This window comes from Strix aluco, chromosome 2, assembly GCF_031877795.1.
Source record: "Strix aluco isolate bStrAlu1 chromosome 2, bStrAlu1.hap1, whole genome shotgun sequence".
In the NCBI taxonomy this organism is placed as follows: domain Eukaryota; kingdom Metazoa; phylum Chordata; class Aves; order Strigiformes; family Strigidae; genus Strix; species Strix aluco.
The window spans coordinates 107495921-107522549 of record NC_133932.1 but is presented as its reverse complement, the minus strand read 5'-3'; the positions used below and the strand labels follow the sequence as shown (position 1 = coordinate 107522549).

The following is a 26629-nucleotide window of genomic DNA, read 5'->3' as shown; positions in this document are numbered from 1 at the left end:
CGGGCACAGAACCAGCGCAGCAGCTCTTCCGCCCCCCATCCCCCGCACCGAAGGTTTTGCGGGGCTGACCTCCGCCTGCTCGCCCCGGGGCTTGGGCTCTGCCGGCCACCAGCAGCGCACGCCACCGAGGCACGTCAGCGCCCTGAGTTTCAAGAGACTGTTTTGGGCTGTCATGAAGGGAACAGGCCCTTTCTGGGCCCTACTTGTACCCAGCGCGTCATCAGGAGGAGGTGGGCTCCAGTGGAAGCTGCCTTGTGCTCGCAGCCCCTTTCCCATCAAAGAGGGAACTAAACTGCGAAACACCAAGCGGCACTTTCTGCCCGGTGTCTGAAAATGCTTAAGCCTAGGTGTCGCCTGTCTGTACTGTCGTGGTTTAACCCCAGCCGGCAACTAAACACCGCACAGCTGCTCGCTCACTGTCCCCCTCCAGTGGAAAAGTGAAACTCGTGTGTTGAGATAAAGAGTTTAATAGGACAGAAAAGGACGGGAAACAACTGCTACTACTACCAGAATGTACAAAACAAGTGCTGCACGCTACCATTGCTCACACCCGCTGCCCAATGCCCAGCCAATCCCCGAGGACAGTACCCAGCACTACACCAGCTACTAGGAAGAAAATTAACTTTAGTCCAGCCAAAACCAGGACAATATATATGCAGCACACAAAACTGGCATATGAGCAGATAGCTATGCAGGTCTGGGCAAACAGCAGGATCCCAAGGAAGATCAGCAAGTGTTTGACAACAGTTCTCTGCAGTTACCTTTCTGTGCAGAATGGGGTTCAGCTCTGTGTACATGGCACCGTGGCCATCTTCATTAATGATGTGGTAATCCAGATTTATTAGAAATCGGCACGCACCATCTGCCACCTTTGCTTTTCTAGTCTCCAAGCAATATGTCACTTACCGGATCTAACAAATTAAAGCCAAACAGATATTTGAAGGTTCACAGGCAGAATGACTGAAACAAAAATATCTAGTTAGAGGACTGCAAGGCCTTTCAGAGTAGCTCTGCATTAACCATGGCTCTGGGAAGCCTGTCCCACTCCAGCCGGGCTGACTGTGTCCCACTGCTGCTGTGTGTCTACAGTGACATTTCCGTTCAGGAAAACTTCTGAAACGCATCTCCCGTCTGTCCCCACTTACTGCGTGTGGCTCTGTGACATGGGCCGGTCTGGGAGTGCGTTGAGTGGATTCCCTTCAGATGGAGTTAAACAGCAGATCACACTGTAGGCCCAGCCCTAACGCACTCCGCTGGCTAATGGCCTCTGCAGTCTCCGTGCCCGGGCTAGAGCTGGGTGGATGGCTCCGGCCTTCAGCATCACCTCCTTCAGGCGACATCGCTCCCCCTCATCCCCACCAGCCCCGCTCACCACTGCGATCCCCCTCTGCCGCGACTTCGAATCGAGACCCTCTGTGTGTCCCCGGGGGCCGGCCAGGGCACAGGGCGGGGGGCGCACCAGGGACCAGTTTTACTGCTGGACGGTCAAAGCTTCACCCACCTTCCGACTGAGAAAGAGGCTGTGGAGGTGGCCGCTCACACAGTGCCCCCGAGGAGGGTCTCCCTCTCCCGAGGAAGAGGAAATTAACGCTCATTAGTGCTCGCGGGGCCAGCGAGGGCTGGCGGGAGCCACAGTCTCACGTTGCGACAAATTCTTCGGGCAGGGCAGAGGGAGGCGGTGCAGGTCAGCAAACAGGTGGGACTGCGGGAGCAGGGACAGCGCTGGGCCGGGAAAAGGTGTGAGCATTTCAGAGCACTCTGGAATGTTTCTAATAACCCAAAGCACTTAAAAATACACTTCAGTACTTACTGTCAGATTAATTTATTAGCAGAAAACATGTTTTGCTGTAAGGCAGACAATTAACAGGGAATTTCTGTAATTCTCAGTCAAGAGGCCAAATTATTACTGATAGTTAATACCTGCAATTAAAATGACTGCTCTGAAATGAACGGAAGAGACCCAAAACACATATGGACATTTCATACAATATATAAAATATATAACTTTTACATTTCTTAATTTTAAATACGTTGTAGTTTTTACATAAGAAACAAACATTCTAGAGTTCGTTTGCAAAATAAGCACTGCAGGAGGTGTCCAGCCTTCCGTGGCTCCCCCTGGTAAGCAGATGACATGCACAGCAGCAGAGTCCATGGGTTGAGAAACCCCGTGCACATTTGTTCCTGTTGGCTGGGATGAAGCCCCTACTTTGTAATCCCAGTAAGAATTAAAGAAGTAGGGTTATACTGATAATCAGAGCCTACAGAAATTTGTGAGCTTCTACAGAAATTTGTGAGCTTCTGCAGGAATCTGTAGAAATACAGCAAGACAGAAATAAAGCCAGACTTCCAAGCCTTCAGCCTTACAAGCAACTCCAAGTTTCACAGAGAGTTTTGTACAAAAATCCTCTTTTTAAAAAACGATGAAAAGTAAATGTAGAAACTTAACTTCTCATGAAGTCCAGGTTACCAGCAGCATTCACTGCAGTGTAGTTATTTAATGCATGTAGTATTTGACTTGTATCTTGATTTACTTCTCCATGTACCTATGATGTTTCAGGGACTTTTCAGTTTCAGCTGTTCCTATAAAGACACAGACTTCTTTACTGATTTGGTATCAGCTGATTGATCAGTATAAAACTTGAAGGGGCCTTAAACCTCCCCCTGGTTTTTTCTCTGCTTCTACCTCAAGGAGAAGAGCACTGCCCATGGAGTATGGAAACAAGAAGGTTTCAGTGGGTGGAGTGGGACAGACTTTTTACTCTAATCTGGACAGCGTTCTTCTGATTTGTAGAAGTAGCCAACAGTAATTATTCTAATGCAAGATGCTTACACAAAGGGGGGGAGAAATATGCCAAAGTAAAATATTTATGATTTAAAAACAGATTATAATCTTTCTTATGAAACACCAACACTTGACTTTAACTTCACACAGAAGTTACAAACAATAAAATTATATAATCCTTGATGAGAGGAAAAATCTGTCTTTCTGAGGTTTGCACCACATCCAGAACCATAACTTAAATCTGACAGATGAGCATAGAGCTCTGGCAGCTGGATCTGCTGGTCCTAAATTCAGGACCTGGTTTCCTCCACACTAGATTACAAAACCTGTAGTGGCAGTTCAGCAATTTCCTCATGAGCTACTGTGAAAAACCACTTTTCGTGGTGTGATGCAAAAATGGATTTCACCGTCCTTCCCTTAGTTGAGAAACAGTGTCAGATTGTTCTCCTTCATTCACTACCCGGTTCTGGGAAGCAAAGCTATACGCACCCTGCTTAGGAGGACAGCAGTGGTGCAGGTCAGCCGATGAGCCGATGGGATTTCTGCTGCTAACTCTGCAGGCACCGCACCCAGCCAGCAGCCCTGGAGTAGCCTTCAACCTAACGAGGCTCAGAGAAACAGCAGCTTCTCCAGCTCCAGTGAGAGTAAATTCTCGGGGCAGTAAGAGGACATAAGCATTCCCCAGTTCTAAAGTCCGGGTACTCGAGAACGAAGTTATACTATGAGCCACGGGGAATCACAGCTCCTCACTGCAGCTCCAAGCATCAAGAACTGTATCTTAAGTTACAGGACCAGTAGCCAAACTGGGTGAGAACAGACTCCATGTAATTAATGCCACGTTAAGGGTGCTTTCCACACTATCCAATCACAGCTTCTCTATCTAGTTCCAACCTTTTCCAAAGCCTAAAAGAAACAAAGAGGACCTCAGCAGCATCTTAAGGCACAATTCCCCTTCCAGGACTTTAAGGAGGGCAGCAAAGACAAGATGAATGAAAGAACTGGGAAAAGGCCATTGATACATGGCAGAAAGCCAGCAGCAGCAGAAAAAGGTTTAAGGTGTTTGCACTTGAGAGCTCAGCAGAGGAGTGAACAGAAAGTCTCAGAACATCTGCTAAAACAAACAGCCAGAGGTCGTATTCAAAGCAGCAAACAGATGGCAGTAAGGACAGCGACCTCTCACAAGATGCTGGGTACAACTCTCAGCACCTACCCAGCACCCCCTCAAAACTAGCACAACATTAGACTGCAGTTTCACCGGCTGTTTGAATGTCACCCCTGCTCCACGTGCAGCCATCCAAGAGACTGGCACCTGAAAAGATTCGGGCTATTCCATTGCTACAGATCATCCTATCCAAGAAACAACAGCACATCTGGCACTTCATTAGCTTCTGTAGTTCTAGAAGCCTGTTAGCGAAGATTCACAAAACCTAAACACTAGCCATCTTCACATAGTATGTAGGGGCCAGCGAGCTGCATACAGCTAAGTTCTTTTAGGTCTGCATCCAGAAGCTGAGAAAAAGCAAAGCTAATCTTTGTCTCCATTAATTCAGATGGGCTGCACTTGAGGAAGCACACAGAGCAGCAGTGCGAGTATCACAAAACAAAACAGTTCTGCTGCTATGGTAGTTGGAAGAGGTTATGTCTGAGAGACAAGCTTGATCTCCAAATCACTTACCTAGCAACGATTGCCATCCCAATAGCTTTGTCTCCTTTATACAAGCAGACTGAAAAGCAAAAGCCACTTTCAGGAACAGGAATAATTGCTAGTGATTAATTATCTACTATTTCCTTGATGATTGTGCTTGAAGAACTAGGGCTTATTTCTGCATTCCATTTGCCCAGAACTTAGAAATCCATTCCCTCAATCCATACACCAAGCAAAATAGATACCATTTTATTATTACCAGCAATAAACTTTCAGTATTTTTTTTAACATGTTAACAATGATTAGCCACCAAGTTACTTTCACAGAAAATACAAGCAGCATTTTTTCCCCAGGAACTTCTAAATTAAAAAGAGCTTCAGGTAATTCTGTAAAACATTTAAGACATCATAAATAAACTTATTCTAAAAATCACTTTCCAAACAATAAATAAAACTCTTCCTTATTTGAAAGTGCAAACAGGCTGCATTATAAAAAGTACAGAGCAAGACTGCAGAAGTGCTTAATAACTCAATAGTGACCAAGACACAGTTTCTTGTTTTGGTGCTGCTGGTCATCTAGTGATTTTGTTTTCTGGACTCCATCTAAAGAAAAAAAAATATGCGTGAAACATTAATACAATAGTAAGCATAGTCTAAATAGTCAACACATACAGACACACTGGAATAACACTAGGTGGGGGGTTGAGGTGGGGGACCTTGTCTTCTTTCCCATACAGAGGAACATGCAATGATCATAGTAAAAGAAACCTACTAAGGAAAAATAGCAACTTAAAACAGACTGTTGAAAATGCAAGCATACCATCTCAAAGAAAATATTGTTAGAAAAATGAGCCCTGTTAAAGGTTGTCAAACAAAGTGCCCCAGGATGAATATTTCTCCACCTGGGTCTAAAAACCATTAGCAGAAAGAGGGACAAACATTTTACAGTAATTACTAATGACATAAACACTATTTTGAGCCCTTCCCTCCCCTCTTTGTCCCCAGCTAATAAGGAAATAGCTAACAAAGAGACTCCTCCACTAATCTAGCTCACTACATGTTAGGAATTAGCTTGTAGTACACAGTTATTCACGTACCACAAAAAACACTTTCAGTCTTTTTTATGCTCCCAGCACGGTGCTCAATGCTTTGAGTAACTCCCAACTCCCTGTCTCTATGCTCCATACCTTCATGCTTGAGGCACAAAAATTATTTAGCTTCTTTTTCCACATTATTTTCCCCTCTCGATAAGAAACATTTTAAGGGCTGATAGCTGACAGTAGATGCCAATGGTGGGTCCCTTTTGTAGCAGAAAAAGGCTTCAACATAAGATTCATCTAAACTCTGTTTTCAGAAGATGACAGCTCCTTTGCTACAGGGGTGCAGGTCAACAAGGATTTTATGGCCTTTATATTATATATGTGTATATATACACACAAAAATAAATGTTGATTGAAAAGCATTGGCATAGATTCTACTTCATAAAAGAAATGTTCTGCAGAACATATTTAAATGACTTGGAGGAATCCCACTTCTCTTGAAAACGAACAGCACTTGTTATAGAACACAAGATAAAAAGTTTTTATAGAACAAAATTTAAAACATGATAAAGTAGTCTGAAATGATCTACGTGCAACCCAGCATATCGTCAACTATGATAATACTATTACTAGATTTTGTACCATGTGCGCCAATGCCAAGCATTTGGTTTTGACTTACCATTAGTTCATATATTCAAAAAGCTCAGAGCAGTTTTCGTAGCATGATTTAACTAATCGAAATCAAGATTAATTAAGACTAATCAATCCCAGAGCAATTCAAGGTTTGTTTAAAATGTGATCCCCCTTATTGATTTCAGTCATAAAATGAATTAATGAAAAAATACTTACTTTCCCTGGCAGTGGTGTCATGGAATTCAAGGGCATTACTGTGCAATGGATTTAGTTGCCACTGGTAAAAGAAGAAAAAGTTTACTTATTCCAGAAGACAGAAGAAAGAGCAAAGGGAGAAAGAAAAAGTACCCTACAATTCTTCACTGTAAGGCATGACTAGGGGTGAGGTGGGAAATGAAGGGCTCCCTCTCCAACACACACTTCTTTGAGGATAAAAAGCTATTAAGCGATGCACTGTGACTCCCTTGAGAAGGGGAAGCGAGCCTGCACAAACTGATAGTGCTGCAGTTTGTCACAGTGAGCAACCTGAATGCAGGTGCTCTTGGCCACCTTCAAAACCCACCACGCCTCTTTCAGGTGCTGCTGGAAGGGCCTACAAAAATCACACAGTGATCTCCCACACCAGCTGCTGTGCTGTGACAGGGAGGCTGGGAGAGAACTTCAGAGTGTGAAGAGACCACCTCAAACAGCAACAAGTTAGAGCGAAATCTGCAACAAAATTACAGAAAACAGACACACTTGGCCCCGCCTTCTGGCATATGGCACAGCACTTCTCCTCAGTGTCGTGACAAAGCAATCTCTCAATTCCACTCACTTGACTAAACAGCACAAGAAAACCCTCCTCTACACTGGCTGCAGATGGCTGCTCACTCCCCCCTCCCCTCCAAGGCTGCCCAGAGTTTTTAGAATATAGTATATTTAGACACTTACTGTAAATTTGTTTACACCCTCAAGTTCACCAAACTTCATATAGGATATATCTGCTTTCTTTTTTCCAGCATCAACATCTCCTGCATAGATCTGCTTGATACCAGCCCCTTTGATTAAAGGGACACATTCGTCACACGGACATTTTGTCACAAATATCATGCTTCTCTCATCTGGCTTTATTTCTCGACACCTACAAGGAGTTAGAAAACAGAATTTCAGAGTTTATATCTTGATGATAGTTTTGAATGGTGACAAACTTGATACCTCACAAGAGCAAGCAAAGAAGTGTTGCATTATGTAGTCTGAGAAGCAACTTATTCCTACTCAAGTGCACACGTACACGATATCTGATTTGGTTTTATTACCTGTGAACAAAACACCCATCCCACCTCTCCACACATATTGGTGTCGGAAGCCTCAACAATCACCACAGTTCCGTATTTCAGGTTATAGCATGGTCCTAGCAGGAAGCAGAGGCAGTGGCCTGTATCTGAAGGATAGCTGCCATGCACTGGAGTGATTATCCTTTAAAAACCAAGTTCACTGAAGAAGTCTGACGAAACCTCAGGAACTGATTGTGTCCATGCACATCCAAGTTCTGCGTCACAGGCGTAAACAAGACTGTGACTGCAATCAACACTTCATCACAGTGACATCATGCATTTGTCATGCAATTGTTTCTGAACTGTCTCATTCTTTTCTGTGGTAAAAATAAACCCATTACCTGAATGTCAAGGCATTCTGCTCTGCATGTATAATGTATCTGAACTTTCTGATTTCCCGATCCTTTTGTTTATCATCCATGTGTGGAAAATCAGCGTATTCAGATCCAACAGGAAAGGCATTGTAACCACAGCCTACAAAATACATTGCTCCTGTTCCATCACAGCTTCTCTGCAACAGTAAGCAAAGCATCAAAGTTGGAGACATTTAAACTGAGTACTAAGTCAAAGTGTTGTGCAATGTATACCTTTGCATTATCAGTTCATGCCATTACAGCAGTTCAAAGAGAACTCCGTTCTTGCTAACGGCTCCAGGCCTGTATGGAGCTTCTCCATTAAGCTCCATAGGAGCCACACATAGGGCAAACTGCAACACTGCAGAGGACACACTGCACCAGGCTTTAGGGGCTTTCCTTTTAGCAAGTAACACTGATAGCAGGAGCAAAAAGTCTGAAGGATTTAGTCCTAAGCCTTTCTGCAATGTACAAAATTAAAGACAGCTGGAGTTAGTGCCTGATGTGCCAGAGACTGTGTTTCACCTATCTCAACAGACCCAGTGACCAGTGGGCTGACAAAGTAGCAACTGGCAATTGAAATCAGAACAAGAAACAAAACAGCAATAAGCAGTTGATCACTGAAATGCTGAAAACAAATGAAGAGTATGTTGCAGCTGCATGAAGACTGAGGCTTCCTGGGATTGGTAACATGCATAATCAGAGACATAAAGAAATAAAAACTTTATGCTTGGATGGGAAAAAACACAGTAGCAATATTTGTAGAAAAATATCACTTTGATCCAAAAAGGAATGTGCTAAAGCCAGTACAGCATTTCAACTGCAACAAAAATCCTCAGAGATTGTCAGGCTATGATTGCACTGAGACATCTCCAAAAAAGAGCTGCAAAGAGGTACTGTGCAGAGTAGGCACACGCTGCCTGATCAACAGCTGTGACAAAACTCTGTAGCCAGGACACCTGGAGTAACTGACAACCACCAGGGAAGCAGGCACACTGAAAAGCTGGGCAGAGACACTGTGGCAGTTACTAAACTCATTTATACTTCCCCTTCATTTTGACAGCATAACAATGAACTGATCATTAACTTAATTACTAAAGAATGAGAAGTGCAAGCTTTCTATAGCTATCTGTATGGAAAATGCATGTGTATAGACTTAAAGCAAAATAACAAGCTCAAAGCAGATACAAGTGTATGAATTGTGAGTGCAAGAAAAAGTAATTTTTCAATACTTACTGATTTTTCTTCTGCCCAAATAATAGCTCCAACTCCTGTTTTATGATCCTCTAAAATACAGAACATTTTAGCCGTAAATAACAAATAAAGCACTTCTAAGTTACATTATTAATATACATTGTTAATGTATATTATTGTATTAATAGACATTAACATATGACATCCTAGAGTAACGATTAACATTCATTGTTGCTTCATGGACAATTGTTGCTTCACGGAGAAAAGAAATGCAGAAGGATTAAGAGCTTCAAAGTCTATGAGTCTAGTGCAAAAGCTGGGTGTGCTTTAACTGCCAGGCCAGCCATTCTAAGACTTTGCTACGTACATTTGTTCACAAATGTTAAAAAGCAACCAATACATATATTGGATAAGAAAATGTGTGCCAAGAATGTATGTAGACAGGTTCACCGATGTGAGATGGCAAACTGATAAAAACCTTGTTGTTTACTACTTAATTACTTAATTCTGCCATTCCTTAAGTTTATGGCTCTGTGGTCTGAATTCCTATCAAAATTAGTTGTATTTTGTATGTAATTTGGAGACAAAATGTTAACAACTGGATTTTGGGGGGTGTTTCGTATCACCACCACAGGAAGGCTGGAACAGAACTTTCATTATGCGACTAGGAAGATTTTTATGGAACTTGGAAATCTTCCCCAGTAGCTCTTGATGAGAGTCTTGACCAGTTAAAACAGAGCATATCAAGAAGAAAAGGTTTCGGGCTTCCAGTGATTAATATTGTAGAAGATGCTGTTTCAATTAACCATTTCCTTAGTGATTCCTTAGTATCACTACAATATACAATCACTCAGAGGGTCCTTCCTGCCAAAGATATGTTTTATGAGGGCTGATTTTACTTATGTTCTGCATATTTGCTGATGTATATTAAGCCAGCGTAGAAAGCATCCTATGATCTTGTTCCCCTGATATCCGCCTATATAATAAAGCATCTAAACATGTGTGTGCTGTTATTTATTTTAATTTCATTCCAGGACTAAACTGGAATAAGAGTTTGCTCAAAAAACAGACCTGAGTCCAGGCTGAAGAGCACAGATAAAACTGAATTTTGCTGCCCCAAGAATAAGTACTCAAGCTTGGTCACTCTACCTTGCTTGGTACAACAGTAGTTGTACAAAAAACTCACAACTGGTTCCATGAAGCTTCTGAATTACTTCTAAAAACGCAATCTTCTCTGCAACTTTGGGTAACCAAATTTGCGGAGGGTACATTAAAAAAACCACACAAACAAAAAAAAAACAAAACAAAAAAGGGAAAGGTTCTAAAATGTGAAGATTCATCTTTACAAATAACAAAGTCTGAGTAAGTCAAAAGGCACATTCAGCACCTGACTCGGTAGGTTGGTTTTGTGTGTGCGTATTGGGGGATTAGTTTTGTTATAAGCTTTAAATATGCACTATTTATTTGCTTACAAGGCTTTTAAAAAAGCAGCTTTCCTATCTAGATGAAAAAAATATCACTAAGGAGTACCACCAAGTTTTAAGTCTTTGTGTTCTGTTCTCTGGAAGAACTTGGAGGTTTGCTGCATTGCTACCCAGACAGAATAAAGTAGCTAACAGAAATCATCTGTACGAAAAGATAGTCAATAACTACCCTTCCACCCTGAAAGCCTGTACGTGAAAAGTCCAGCATCTTTGCAAAGAAACCCCCCATCAGATATATAATCACTTTCACTAATAAGATTGGAAATAGGAAACTTAATACTGTACTTGATGCCCTCCTGGAAGGGTATTATTTCACTGCTCTTTTCTGAAGAAACATCTTGTGAAACACCTGTAAAAAAGAGCCTCGGAGCAGCCTGAAGAATTTAAATGTCACTGTATTCTATTTTCAGACAGGTGTTGGACATGTTGTCAAGCCAGGCTTTACTAGCCCTGTATGTGAAATACCTGCCCTGATTTTCTCTTGGAAACTTTTGGTATTTTCACACACAATACTATGTACCCCCGTGGAGTCTTTACTATACTGCTGCTCCTGTTTCACAGGTGTAGGAACAGCATTCAGCAGCTTGCTCAAGGAAGTATTTGAAAGAAGTAAGACTGAAATCAGGAACTCGCTCTACTCTTGAGACCCATTCCTCCTCCACTACTGTAACGACTCACCTGTCCGGTATGCAAGTAGTCTGGCTTGTATCATACAGTGCCTTGCAATTTCTTGGGGCAAACCCTGATGGTCTGTTTCATTTGTTCGTTGTGGTTCGCTGTTGTAAAATCCAAAACATCCAAAGACAGGGACACTGGCAGCCACTGTTGCCAAGACCAAGACAAGATCTTTCATATTTTGTCTAAGGTTGCTGAAGTATGGATTTTCACAGAGGTTCTCCAGTCCTATTGTCATCAATATTTGCTTGTGCATTTCCTCATTTGAAATTAGAAATAAACTTTCATACTCTTTTATTCTCTCTTGTCTACATGCAGTATAAAAGTCAGTATTTGAGTCAGGCTGAGATTTTGCTATTTTTTGAATAAAATCAAACTTGGTGGAAGTTTCTTCAACAAATTGCACCATATAGCACACCAAGGGCTGAAGCAACACACACACACGAGCACGGCTATTTGACTTCAGTCTTTCTACTGCTTTGGCATCTAGCTTTGCGTCATCAGTAGTGATGGGATTGGATGCCTCATTCTGCAAGCTGATTTCAGGATCTGCAGGCCAGTAAGAAATCCTGTTCACCCCAGCTGGAAGAGAAGATAACATAGAAAAAGGAACCATGCGAGCACAGTAGAACACAAACCTTATTTTCACCACACTATTGCCTAACCCTATTTTTACTCCTTTAAGGCCATGGGTGCTGTTTCAGTGGCATATGGACAACAAAAACGCTAGCGTATACAAGTACCAAGAGTTTATCAGACTTGATATTCAGACTGTAGACAAAAATTGGAATTTCCTAAGTTCTGAGATCTTCGTGGCAGCCTAATTTTGCATCTGACCTACAATAGATACCTTAACACCATGCAAAAAAGTTGGCACTAACAGAAGTTGCTGCTGAGATTAAAACCCAATATTTGCAGAAGGGCTGTACCAGTAGATGACATTTCAAGAAGTGAGTAATCTGACTTGTCTTCATCTCACTTGGGAAAAGGAAACCCGAAAGTACTCCCTGGGATTTCTGCATAAAAACCACCCTTCCTCTGGTGCCACTGACAAGCAATAGGAAGGCAAGGAAAAATGTAGCAATCTAGGCCTAGTCATCAGACTTAGGGTGCTCTGGCAAAGTGCAACAGGTACGTCAGAATCTCAGCAGTGCCTCCCAACCAAGAGACAAGCACCACCAATAATAACAGTTGCACAGAGAAATAGGGGCTCAGTAGCAAACCCTGGTTTCTTGATCATCAGCTCCAGGAAATGCACAATATTGTTTGCAGCCCTGTGCAAAATATCAGTGCAGGCTACACAAGTTAAGGATTGACGTTCACAACTGGGACAGTCCAAAGAGAAAACAGGCTTTCTGATACCACCAATCACAAGCATAACATTTACTCCTACTCTACTACAACCATTGCTTACCATTTACAATCATTTTTAAACAAGTTGAACATGGTTTTCTGGAAAAATAAAGATCACAGTTTTTAAGTCTTGATCCGTGTTTAATGAGTGCAATCTGGCCAGCATGCAAGTCTGTACTGGAACAGTGAAGACCGATAATCTTCATGTTTTTCACCACAACTAGACCACTCTTCTTTACCTACAGAAAAATGCATTATTATTATTATTATTTTACTTTTTTTTTCAACATCAAGTCCATAGAGATGTTACCGCTCTTCCTTGGGTAACAGTAATCAGCCAGGATCAAAGCACATAGCTCTTCAGTACAAACTGTGATATGAATCATTAAGCAATCTCTGTTACACTTCCCCTAAACAGGTTTTTTTTTTTGGTGGTGGTTTCTACATGTGCCTGTTAATATCAGTGCTGTGTCCCTGTCAAACCTCACATAGGGACTTGTCGCAAATTCCTGATTTTTCTGATCATTGCTTTGCCCATAACAAAACCCAGAAACATCATATTCTGTCAGTTATAGCTGAAACCCCCTCTGAATCATCCAGCATCTGGAAACGCTCAGGAATTTAGTTTGTCTTAAGGTTGACCATCCTGGGAGTCAATAGCTTCTCTAGCTTTATTTGCGTCTCTTCATTTACAGAAATGAATTCTGGTTCTAAAGAATCTTCCATGGAAAAAGTCTGCATACCACAGACAAGAGCTCTTACATCTGGATTCCCATGTATTGCAAAGAAACTGGATACAGGTTAGTTTGATGAAGCTGGCAAACCAGATCTCATTATGCAATCCAGCTGCTACCAGAACACTACTGCCTTAGATCTGCAAATTATTCAATTTGTTTGCGGTTACAGAAATGAGGCTGCACTAAAGCTCTACATATAACCCAAGTGCTATTCCTGACTGAATTACTAAATCTGAAACTGCATTTGAAGTCTGTACGGTGCTGCTCATCTATCCCTCTTTCAGATCCAGTCTGGGACATACCAAGCTCTGAAAATTAGGCCTAATTGTCATTCAAATTATTTTCCTATCTTTTCTTGTCCTGGTTGATACATGTGCTATGGATCTTAGCACACGGGTATGCTCTGCACAAAGAAGTGATCATTTTAAAGAGCACAATAAGAACTCAGCACAAAAGGAAACATCCTGTTCCAGGACACTCTGAAAATGCCTCTCTACTTTGAAGTGTAACTGGCAGCTATTTAGAAGACCCATTCTCAAGGACGGCTTCTTTTCATTGTCACCAAGGTAGTTATCTACATGTTCTTGATCAGCAAACGTTTCAAGTAGTTCTGTGCACCTCCACTGTATAAGAGAACTCTTCTACAATCATGAACATCAACATTTTAAAGAGTATCTCTACACCATCGACCACACTGATTTTAATGTTATAATTAGTATATACTAAGAAGTGCACAGTATACACCATGCCTCCTTTGTAATGCTCTTCAAAATACCCACCAGCATTTTTTACTGTTTGCTTCACCTGTCGGGGGCGTACCTTGCCTTTCAAAGTTTTTCAGAAATAGCATGCTATTTAACCATTTTTCTCTCACCAGTGGATTTTTTTCTACTTCTAAGAAATATCTGAAAATCACTTATCAGCCTTTTTTTTCTTCTCTCTGGACTATCTGTCATGTAAAGAGCTGTTAGGTTCAATTCACTGCAGGAGCTATTAGCATGTGTTCAGAAAGACCAATTAATGGTAAACATAGACATTTTACCTGTGATTTTTTCTGTTGCTCAGCTGAGGGAAAGAGCTCCATCCAGAGACTGAACAAAGTAAAAAGATTGACCTTAGAAAGTCTTGGCATTTGACCTGTCATTTGATGAAAAAAAAGAAATCTTTATTCAAGAATATTTGTAAAGAAACCCCACATTGTTGAACAATAGTTTCCAGGTCTCCTACACTACAGCTGCTACAGAAGCTGCTTCATCAACCACTTGTGCTATTACAGCAGCTAAATTCACGCTGTCCTCTTCAGGGCAGTAGTTGTCAACTCAGAATGCTCACATTTGGATGCAGAGATCAGATTTGTGCAACAAGAGAGAAATTCAGTGAGATGAAGAGCAGAAATCACATATCAGATCCCACAAAACTTAATGTGCTCAAACGATTCACAGATGCTTACAGAAATTTGAGACATAGCTTGTGATTCAGCTTCAGGCTCACCACAGAAGAGAGTGAAAATAATGAGGCACGCATCATGATCTTACAGTGACACCCACAGCAAGGGTGGATGAGCCACTATCCATCAGTTTCCATCAGTTCTGGAGAAGCCTGCTTCTGGATTTTTAAAGTTTGCTTAAATTTTGGTTAGACTTTTACAAAAATTTAAACCTATTGCTCAGGCTGTCACTTCTGACTAAATAACCAAAGAGGCAGCAAGGAATCCCTTCTTGGATCACCACCTTGTGCTGTGTAGTGCTTCTACTCAAAATCTGGATGTTGTCCCATGAGGGCCAGTGCTCAGCATTACTGAGTGTCCCACAAGTGAAAAAGGAGGAAGTACAGCATTGCTCACTAATCATTGTACCACTCCAGATGTAAAACTCTCTTGCCTCACACTTGGCAAGAAGTTAATTAAGTCTTTGAAAAACCTCCAGTCCAGGTTCAGAGGTGCTTACAGAGAGCTGTAACGAACACATATTCCTCTGCAGGTCTCACATGTCCTGTCTGACAGTAGTATTATTTCTGTTTTTATCCCTTCTGGCAAATGTTAATGTTTTTGCAAAGGAGAAAAAGGCAGAGGCAAGAATAGAATAGAGAAAAACATTTCTTTAAGTAGTTCCAGCAGTTTGGAAGAGATATAATCAGATCCTAAGATTGCTCTGGTGGGGGAGAGGGTTAGTTTAATGACATGTCTGTGAACCCAAACCATTAGGACAGCAGATAAACATATCCAATCCATGACTGGAATACCATTTTCAGACAGTATTTTAGCAGCTTTTTTTCACACAGAAGCATTATTTTGGAAAGCAACTACAAACCTCACAGCAGCACCATCTGATCCCACACTGTCCACTGCTCCTTAGGCTGCCCAGCTGTGCTATGCCACTGTGCACAATTACTGCAAGGGGCACCTGGTTAACACGATCAGATACGTGTGCTAGAAATGTACATGGCAAGCAGCACACATGAAGATTTGTTATCACTCGTACTAAACACAAACTGTAAGTCTACAAGCCACGTCTAAACAAGTAGAATTTGTTTTCTTAATGGGCATTTGAATTCATTCTCATTACAGCCTCTGTTCACTCCTGTTGTAGACATCTCACAGAATTTAAAGTAACTACAGAAGATTGGGGAAGAAAAGGAATCAGGTTTTGCTGCTGAGAGCAAAACCGTGTATGAAAAGAACGCTCTTTTCAGGTGCATCACATCCTCACTGCTTCCCTCCTTTACACAGCTTCCCTTCTTCACATGTATGATTTTATCCCTCCAGGTTAGAGATCTCGCTTCAGTGAGGCACGGCATGCTCCAAGGAAAGCACGCTGTGAAGGCCGGTGTAGAAAACCCTGCTGCTCCTGCACCTGCAAGCAAAACGGAGCAGTGCACAGCCCATCCGGACACGGCTCAGATACAGGATTCTGTCATGGTAGCAACATAGGAGTCCCTAGTTTGAAGTCTGAAAGGCTTGGAAGAAGTCAGCTTACAAGTACGAAACTAACACTGTGCTCTGACACCATCAAGGAGGAGGAAATCAGTGACATCACTCTCCTGTCTGGGAAAAGGAAACCAGAAACCATTTTCAGAGTTCATCTTTTTTGCTTGCTTGGAAGCAGGATCTTCACAAAACCAGGATGAAAAAAACCCCATTTACCCATCAAGAAGACCCTGTCATGGTGCTCAGAGAGCATGATCTGTATGTACACACCACTCCCCTGAGACTGCAGTGATGGGATATATGAAATCTATCAAAATCTGCTTCATCTGGGCATCCCCAGCCTTGTGAGAAAGTTGCTCTCTACTGAATTTATACATGGGTCCTGCTATAGGGGTTTGTAAGAACACCCCTCAGAAAGCGAGCATTTTTATGCATATTAAATATCCATGGTATAGAACTGGAAAAAGAAATCATTTTGATGGGTTGGGGGGAAATGCAAAATACAAGCATATGTTATCAAAAGGCCTTATGAATAAGACCGCAGGCAAGCAGGGGGCGGGGGGGTGGGGTGGATATACTTTATTGCATTGTCTGTAACGGGCAGAGCACTCTGTGAAATAGCAGTTGAGGAGGGGAAGGCAGGAGCTCTGTGAACAGCCCCGGGGAGGGAAGAGCCTTGCAAGCGCCTCAGGAGAGGACAAACCGGACAGTTCCGGGCATTTCGTTAAAGACCTCGAAGCCCCCGGTGGGCGAGAAGAGACCGGCGAAAGCCCGGTCAACGCACCGACCCTCCTCCCCGCCCCGCCAGCCGTTAGCGTCCGCTCCCCACAGCGTGGGGGTGGCGGCTCCCCCACAGCCGGGGCAGGCCCCGGCCCAGCCCCCCGCAGCCAGGCCCCCCACGGCGGGCACGGGGCGGCGCTCACCGGCCATGCTGTCGGTCTGCGTGCTCGCCGCGCTCACCCGCGGCCCCCCCGCCGCCACCGCCGCCTCCTCTGCGCCGTGCATCGGTCCCGGTGTGGGTGCCGGTTCCGGTGCCACCGTCACCCGGTGTCACCCGGTGCCACCGTCACCCGGTGTCACCCGGTGCCCCCCGCCTCCCCGCCCCGCCCCCATGGCGGCCCCGCTCCTCCCTCAGGGCGTCGCCGTGGCGGGAGCGTCCGCATGGCAACCGCCGCTGACGGGCGGGCCCCTCGACCAATAGAGAGCGGGAGTGGCAGGAGAGGGTGGGGCTTGTCGTGACGGGGTGGGCGGGCGGCTGAAGCGCGGCGGCGGCTCCCGGCGAAGGGCGGGCTCTGTCCTCAGCGGGATTTTAACGTTGAAATCCCCCCTCCCGCCCCCATCCTCCCCCGTTTCACTGCTTTGAGAGCCGAGAACTTCGCTGGTGGCTGGCCGTCGCGCTGACCCCTGCCCGCGGCCTCCTGCACGGCGGCCCTGGCCCCGGGCCCTCATCCCCAGCCTAGTCCTTGGTGGCTTCCCGAGGAAAAATTTAAGCCCGACGGGCAAAAAAGGGGCCCGAGGGGGCACGCTGGCTGGGACCCCGGGGCTGGGCCAGCATCTGGTCCCCAGTAGAGAAGTTGCTTCTGTGGCCGGCTTGCTAAACAGGTGGCTTGTAGCATGAGGTTTTCTGTTTCTTGGGGATCATCTCGTGCCCTGCTAAATGTTTTGCTAGTTTAGTTAAGCTACCTTGGTTAAGTGTGTGAAAAAACTGTGTTCCTTCTGTCATTGCTGCAAAACAACTGTTCTTCAAGAGAGATGTTACACCGGCAAAACCCATCCTTTCACCCATGCTGCTTGCTTCCTCTGGGGAACAACAGCAGAGCTTCCCCAGCTGGTGTTTTGTTGGTAGAAACTGTGTCTTTCTAGTACAGATTTCTTATATGGTGATTACACCTGTGCAGGGGTGAGTGAGGCCTTGTCAGTGTACAGTAAGCTATTGGAATGGATTTTCTTTGCCTTTTAACATACGTGTTGTGCCTGCTGTGACTAGACTTTGCAAAACTCTTCCATCATGTAGGAATCAATGTTCAGACTTGGGAAGACTGGCTCTGGGATTGCTGCTTTGACTATCAAAGGCCATGGTGAGACAAAGGTTGGAAGAGAGCTGAAAAGGCTTGAGGATTTTTTTCTGGATTTTTTTTGTTGCTTTGTTTCTGTGGTTTTTGTTGGTGTTTTGTTTTGTTTTGTTTTTTTAAAAAAAAACCAATCTTTGTCTTGATTTGAGTCAATAATTAAGGTTATATTTGCATCTTGGATACCAAAGCATTGGGATCCTGGAAGATGAGCTGGTTTGATGGTATTTGACTGCCTCTGTTCATGGGATAACAGGTTAATTGAAGTTAAATTGGAGTATACCCAGACATCATATTTAATATCTTTTCTTCTATGAAGAGAATGACTTGTAATTAACTGGATAATTCTTATTGATTACAAAAGGGGCTGTAGTATGCAATAGCTTCAAGATTTTTAAACTTAATAAAAGGGAGTTAGCTCATCCCTAAACTGTGTACGTTTATAAACAAACAGCGGTTTGTGGAAGAAATGTGATGCATCCCTGACTGTGGTTGAGGTATCAGTTAAAACTATATGAAGACTTATTTTCCCAGAAGGGCTGTGGACAGAGTCTGGAGTAAGGAAAAAGAGGCGGAGAATCACTTGTATATTGCAGTCATTTGAAAAATAAATGCCCAAATCCTTCTCCAGGAAATAATTCTCAAAGAGCAGGTTTTCAGAAGGACCCCAGTGCCCACAGAAGGACACTCAGACTTTTTGCCTTGTTTCTGACAATTCTGTGGAAAGATGAAGAACAGACAAGGTACTAGCAGGCAAATCTGCTGCACAGCTAAGGTGATACTAAGATCCCCTAATTAGTCTGCTACTTGGGTTTCCCCTTCTTTTTCCTCTAGCAAGAGACTATTATCCTGAAGTGATGTGTGGGGGATTCAAGGGCAGAAGGTTTTTATCTCCCTGGGACTTCTGTTAAAAATAATGACTGTTCAGAGGAAGATCTGAAAATGCAGCTTTAGTTGCCCTTGTGACGTTTCCAGGAATGTTAAATCGGGATGTGTTTGATGGCGTTTCTTAAGTAGCTGGGCCTTAACAGAGAGGCAGTGTCACCCTGTCTTAGAAGTGCTGGCCCCAAAGTTTGGACTCTTTGCCAGGGAAACAGTGCAGGAAAAAAAAAATGCTTGTGAAAGTCATCTCCACCTGGTTGGGGGTGTTTGTGCAAGTGCCATGTTTAATATATTTTAATTTCTTCGTACTTAACTCAGATGTGATTTAGCTGTATGTGGTATTTTACCCTCTGAAGAGAAATCAGTATTTGTGTACTGCTATGAAAGTGTGAGAGAAGCAGGAAGAAGCCCAAGACTGACATACCACTTCATGCCTATGCAAAATTAACTGCTTGTCTGCTGCCTCATCTCCTCACTTCTAGAAACTGCAGTAAAACTCTGATGTTTGGGTTGTGTTAGCTTTCTGAACAACTGTGGTTAGCTGGGAGACAGTTTTGGGATCTCATGTAGTGACCAAGAATATATTTTCACAGTTCAGTGGTGGTTTACCTTTACAGGAGATTGCAGCTACCTGCCCGGACGGGTCAGCCACACTGGAAGGGGGTCCCAGAAAGTTATTTTTCCACAACAGAAGGCTCAGCTGCAAATGGTGCAGGTGGAGCAAGAACCAGAGCCTCTGCTGCTATACTTCAGTTTCTGGTGTTATTAGGGATTTGGGGTTTGTGCTGTGACAGTTTATTCAGCTTTTGCCATAGGTGTCTAGAGGGATCAGCCTTCATTAATAAGCTCGGCTGGGCTTCGTGGTCTGTATAAACCAAGGCATCTACCCATGACCTTATAGGCATTTTGAGTGGAGCCTCTGTGGTGGAGTGTTTAATGTCTCCACCACTTTTTCTAAATATCAGGATATGGAAAAGCTTCTCTGTGGTGAAATTTTTGGAGATGAATCCATAAACTGCTGTGATGTATAACAAACCAAAATAATTATTCAGAGCCAGTGACTGTAAAATCCCATCTTGAAGAGTTTTGGAAGTGAGTCTATGTTTTGCTGATTAGGGATATCAATTAAACTCAGACACCAGAGTGAAAAGAGCAGGGGTATTTTACTAGAAATAACTAAATAATGTAACAGAATAATACAGAAAACATACAGTGAGAAAAGACAGAATAGTGCACGTAAACAAATAGGAAAATACAGGGTAATGCATCAAATCATTACTACAAGAGAGAGAGAATAGTGATTAAGAAAGATCCATCACCACTTGCATACGTTACCATCATCCAGACCCGCAGTCGCTGGGCAGCCCCGGTTACAGCGAGGATTTGGAGAGCCTGTCCCGGCAAGTGGGAAATCCTACGCGGTGCGTCCACCCGTAGGTGAGGCTTCCAAAGTCGCTGTGAGCGGGTCCAGCCTTATATATCAAAAATCAGCTAGCCAGAATAACTGGCACCTTTGGTTTTAAGCAGAAATATCTGGTTTCAGTCTCACATTAGATTTTCCCAGAGCCTGGCCAGGGCTCAGGGGAGAAACTAAGGGATTTTCCCTGCTTATCTAATTGATTTATGAGCAAGGTCACACACCAGGTCACAGGGCCAGACAACTGTCTCTGTGGCCCTGTTATCTTGCTCACACACACAACGAAGTATACATGTTTTATGATGTTTAAGCTACATCTTCTATACATATTTCACTAATGACTACATACTGAGTTAGTTTCAGTTCAGGGCCTGTTGCTCAGGTTTCAGTATTCCCACCTTTTACATCAGAATAGTTGGTTTGCTATAACTTAGTATAATACCTATTAGCACAATGGTTATCAGTTATAAAATGTACAGGATTCATCTATAGGTCAACTCTGGCTTGGGCCTATTGTCCAAGCCTCAGCACTTCAGTCCCAGACCATCTAGACTAAAAGGACTGATGACTAAAAGGACTAAAAATGACTAAAAGGATTCCTGAGGATGTGACCTAAAGCAATACAGAATATTTTGTCTCGAATAAAGTCAATATAAGCCTTGAAATGGAATGAAAGCATTAATTAGATTATGAATTGTTTCTTTTTGAGGATCCTTTTGTTTCCTGTATGGCCTAAAATGGATTCCTTTGCTGTGCAAGTTACCGCTTATTGCATGGCTATCTAAGATGAACTTTTTTTCCATTCGGAAAATTTCCTTTCTAGACCCCATCTTCATGAAAGACTACAAAATGACATTTACATTTTCACTTACCAGTCTCCCAGATGTGTCTGGACCACTGCTGAAAGCAAAGGAGAGACATTTTGTGTTAAAATAGACCTGCAGAAAGCAAAGTGTTTACTCAGAATTTACTGAGCTGTTTTGCTGGGCTTTTCTGATGCTTCTTATATCACCATCAGTACATTTTTACACCCTCATCTTGATAGTATCCATGGACTGAGAATCTCATTCCTCATCACCACCTCTTTCGGTGTTGATTTGCTGAGAAAACTTATTCCTGCATCACAGTTACCTGCTTTACGGTGTCTTTCTGCATCTGTGCACTACAGGTTTTAGATCCTGAAACATGGTTTCCTGCACTACCATTCACCTTCTTAATGCAGATGACTTTACACCTACCCCAGAGTCTTAGCTGGAGTATAATGATCTACAGTGAAGCTGATCATCTGTTTCAAAACTAGTAAGAAGAGCTTACTGTGCTTAATTCCTGGGGTTTTGGATCTTTATTCATCTTTAGTAGTTCCACTCTGACCCTTGGTTTGCCTTCTGGATTTAAAAAAACAACCCTCCTCTTAGAAAGTTTTATTGGTGAGCTGTTAAACATCACTGTAACAGCTAAACCCGTCAGTTCGTATAGGAGATATCTGCTATTTGTACTGTACAAATACAATAAGCTTCTCCTTTTTACCTCTGCGAGCCATGCTTAAGGAGTTTCTGCTGGTGATGTCTTTTTTGACAAGCCATTAGAAGAAAGCTTTTGCGCTGCTATTGGGTAAAACCAGAGACATCCTTCAGGCTCATCAGTCTGTTAAGTATGAAAAAATAACTGTTAATCTAGTAACTGGAAATTAAGCAATCAAACAACCAGGAATTAGTTACATTAATTAAAACAATTAAGATAAGAAAATAAATCAATTTATAAGCAAGATGGCAATTTCTTCCTTCCAGTGCACTGCATTAAGAAGGGGTTGTATGTGTTGTCCCCCTCTTGGAGGACAGGCTTTCACCTTGGGTCAGAGGCATCTGCTGCACATCAGCTCAGCCACAGCTTGGTGCTCTGATGGGATGTAAACCTGAGAACTCTGATGCTCCAGACTTAGAGTTGAGTTTGCTGGTGCTCTGTTCTCCGCAGCTGCCACGTTTTACTTCTGTGACAGATGTGCTTGACTCGACCACACTCACGGTAGTTTGGTTCAGTCTCCAAAGGAAGCAAAGGCCTTGCCATTACTGAGCCAAAAAATTCTCTAGTTCCAGCCTATTCCCTGAAAACCCCCACAGGAACAGGGTGACATGGTGAGCATTGATGCGTATGGGCTTGGAAACCGAAACATTGATCATGCAATTAACACTTGAATAGCAGGTGGTTCTTCCAGGACTCACTTATCAAGAAACAAAGTTGTGGGTACGAGGAGTCTCATGCTTACCTTTTCCATCACATGTAATTTGACTATGAGCCAAGCACTTTATAAATATAACAGCCTGTGTGAGCTGCCTTTGAGCTCTCCCTGATGAGCAGCTGGCTGCACAGCAGTGATCTGCCCTTGAGGTGGGACGCCTCTCAAGGTTACTTCTCAAGACTGAGAGACTTCGTACCAACTGTGGATCTTTGGTAAGTGACCGGTATCACACATAACCTTGTATTATAGTGCGCTAGATTTTCCATTGGTAGCTTTGAATCATTATATACTCTGCAGTAAGTAACAGAGTGAACCTTGTCATCCAACTTCGTTAAGTCTCACTTTAACAACATCTTACTTCAATAAAACCACTTTTGCCAATACCTTTGGTGGTGGTTCTTCAAGTGATCTAATTCCTCCCCCACCCTGTGACAACTCAGGCGTGTCTACTTTTCCATGAAGCTGTCCATGAACCTAGTTTGGATCTTCGTTGGAAGCAGTAGAGGGTAGATGTTGCTATATAGGGAGGGTGTCTTATTTAGACACAGTAAAGATGTGGTGTTGCTCTGGTATCAGAAAGGCAATCAGGCTTGGATCATGCCAAGGCTATGGAAGATTGTGGGGTGAGAGGCTAATCCTGTGTCCATGCCCATACACTGGTGAAGTGCTAGGGCTTGAACAACAGGCCCAAGCCAGAGTTGACCTATAGATGAATCCTGTATGTTTTATAACTGATAACCATTGTGCTAATAGGTATTGTACTAGGTTATAACAAACCACCTATGCTGACGTAAAAAGTGCTAAAGTGTTCAGGTATTGACGCCTGAACAACAGGCCCTGAGCCGAAGCTGTTAACTTAGTATGTAGTCATTAGTGAAATATGTATGCTCGTTAACAAAAGATGTAGCTTAGATATCATAGAACATGTCTATCCTGAACGTATCTTTATCCTACTTTGTGTAGGGGCAAGTTCACATGGCCATGGAGCCAGTTGTCTGGCCTTGTGACCAGATGTGTGACCTTGCTCATAAATCAATTAGATAAGCAGGGAAAATCCCTTAGCTTCTTCCTTGAGCCCTGGCCAGGCTCTGGGGGAATCTAATGTGAGACTGAAACCAGATGTTTCCGCTCAAACCAAAGGTGCCAGTTATTCTGGCTAGCTGATTTTTGAGTATATAAGGCTGGACCCGCTCACAGCGACTTTGGAAGCCTCACCTACGGGTGGACGCACCGCGTAGGATTTCCCACTTGCCGGGACAGGCTCTCCAAATCCTCGCTGTAACCGGGGCTGCCCAGCGCCTGCGGGTCTGGATGATGGTAACGTATGCAAGTGGTGATGGATCTTTCTTAATCACTATTCTCTCTCTCTTGTAGTAATGATTTGATGCATTACCCTGTATTTTCCTATTTGTTTGCTTTAAGTGCACTATTTTGTCTTTTCTCACTGTATGTCTTCTGTATTACTCTGTTACATTATTTAGTTATCCCCAGTAAAATAGGCCTAGTCTTTTCACTCTGGTGTCTGAGTTTAATTGATATCCTTATTCAGCAAAACATAAATTGGTGTCAGAAGTGGGATATGACAAAAAATGCCATTATTTAAATTCAAAGGCAATTTGTCAAGTCTACCTGATGTTCCCGGTTGGGAAGATCCTCCCTATAGTTCGCTGGCCCGGGAGTGGGCTCAGGTCGGAGGATCGTGCAAACAATGGGAGAGCTGGCTGAAGGAAACTGAACCATTAGACGTTCTAAATTGTATGAAAAAGGTACCTATCGAAAAAGGAAAAGAAACTACGAATTTAAGTAAACGAGGGTGGATTTTGTTAACTGCATATAAAAAACAACACCAGAGTAAAGAGAGGCTGCTGTCAGAGCACTCCCAGATGGAGCGACAGATATGTGATTTGCAGAGTCAAATAGTGATGTTGCAATGCCAGAATAAGTTGCTTGCTGATAAGCTGGATACTTATCAGACAGTGGCAGAGAAAGCCGTGGTGCGAGTAGCACAATATAAGTATAGGAAAAGGAGAGGGCAAGTGAATCATAAGAAAGTGCATGCAGTGATTGTGGATGCAGGTGTGCAGTGGGACCCAGAGAAATGGGATGGTGATATTTGGGATTCTACGGATTCTGACGAGGCTGGTTCTGCAGATGAATTCATAAATGTGAAACCCATGTTGAGGCGAAGGATAGAGGCAGATCCTACTAATAATGGGCAACATATGAGAAAGGATGTAATAGAGGATTTTACTCAGCGTGAGGTAAATGATATAATTGCAAGATTTAAACAGAGGCCAGGGGAATCCCTGCTCTCTTGGATGGTGCGCTTGCATGATCAGGGGGCTGCAGGGATAATCCTAGATAAAGGAGATTCTAAAAAGTTTTTGATTTTAAGTTCAGATTCTTTTGTGCAAGACGCATTTCGAAACAATACTCGGGATATTCATTTGTTAGCATTGGCTGCTCTGGGATGTAATACCAAATATCCTACAGAAAACGACTGGCCAGCATCTGACTGTCAGTGGTATACTTTGCGAGACTGTATACAGCGAATGAAAGAGGAAGGGATGAAAGCAGCTATTTTTGTAGGAGACACTGACCTTATGATGCGGCATCCTTTGTCAGTCACTATGAGAAACAAAGTGATTAAAACTGCTGCACTGGCATATAAAAATGTAATTATGACCTTCCTCATTAATGAAACAGGGAATCCCCTTGATGAAGTAATTGAAAAAGTGCAACAGTTACGTGACCTTGGAGAGTGGGGCCCCCGAGGGAGTGCAGGGAATCGAGATACTCGAGACAGGTCTAAAGGCAGTAAAACCAGGATTTCTCGCAAGGAAATGTTTACGACTTTGTTAAAAGACGGCATGTCTCGTGAAAAAATTGACGGTGTTCCAACTAATGAGCTGTGGCGAATATATACGCAGAGAGGGCTGAATAAACCTAGCAAGAGAGTGCAGAGTTCTAAAACTAAGAATCCAGGGACAACTCAGCCTATGGTGCCCCTTCTCGAACCTCAACGGGACCCTGCATCTGCCCACGGAGGGCCCCCCGTGAGTGGATCACCGGTTCCGGGAGTGAAAGAGGACTGGGCACCGTTTTCTGACTTGTACCCTTTGCACCAGGCAAGGGAAGTGGATCAACATTACGATCAGCACAAAGGAATTAACGGCCAAGCTCCAGGGCAGTGGGTGCAGAAGGACCAACGGCCCTATGTAGAGCTTAAAATTTTTTTTTAGAACAACCGATTCCTGCAAGCTGTAAATGTCCTAATTGACACTGGAGCAGAGGCCTCCTTAATATATGGGAATCCCAGGAAATTTAAAGAACAACCTGTAGTTATTACACGTTTGGGAAGAAAATAAATTAAAGCTGTACAAACACAAATAGAAATGAAAATAGGAAACCTTCCACAATGATTATATTCAGTCATGATTGTCCCCGTTCCTGAATATATAAAAGGTATAGACATTCTAAAAAGACTAACTTTAAATCTTTCTGATGGTCAGTATCAGTTTGGAGTTAAACCCTGTATTATTGCCAGACCTGTTACGGTCGGTAGAGTAAAATGCCTCCCATGCAGATTCCAGCTGCAACTAAGTTAGTTACAGTGAAACAATATAGAATTCTGGGAGGACATGAAGAGATATCACAGACAATTAGAGATTTATTACATATAGAAGTTTTAAAGCCAACCACCACAGCTTGGAACAATCCGATATGACCTGTCAAGAAAAGTGATGGATCCTGGAGAATGCCGGTGGATTTTAGAGAACTAAACAAACACACCCCACCGCTCACAGCAGCTGTGCCAGACACTGTCACTTTAATAGAAAAACTTCAGAAACATCCAGAAACTTGGTACACTGTAATAGATTTAGCTAA

At 43.1% G+C, this 26629-nt stretch overlaps 1 protein-coding gene across 1 annotated transcript; it reads right to left on the bottom strand.

Annotated features, from left to right (window-relative positions):
* Positions 1-1807: 1807 nt before the first annotated feature.
* CDADC1 (cytidine and dCMP deaminase domain containing 1) lies at positions 1808-17166 on the bottom strand. The gene is made up of 11 exons (XM_074815708.1): positions 17061-17166; positions 14254-14348; positions 12536-12713; positions 11125-11703; positions 9005-9054; positions 7757-7926; positions 7033-7222; positions 6319-6379; positions 4970-5032; positions 4461-4509; positions 1808-2583 (listed from the first exon to the last, which is right to left on the bottom strand). The coding sequence occupies exons 1-11, from the start codon at positions 17140-17142 to the stop codon at positions 2574-2576; spliced, it is 1527 nt and encodes a 508-aa protein (XP_074671809.1). The 5' UTR covers positions 17143-17166; the 3' UTR covers positions 1808-2573.
* Positions 17167-26629: the final 9463 nt, after the last annotated feature.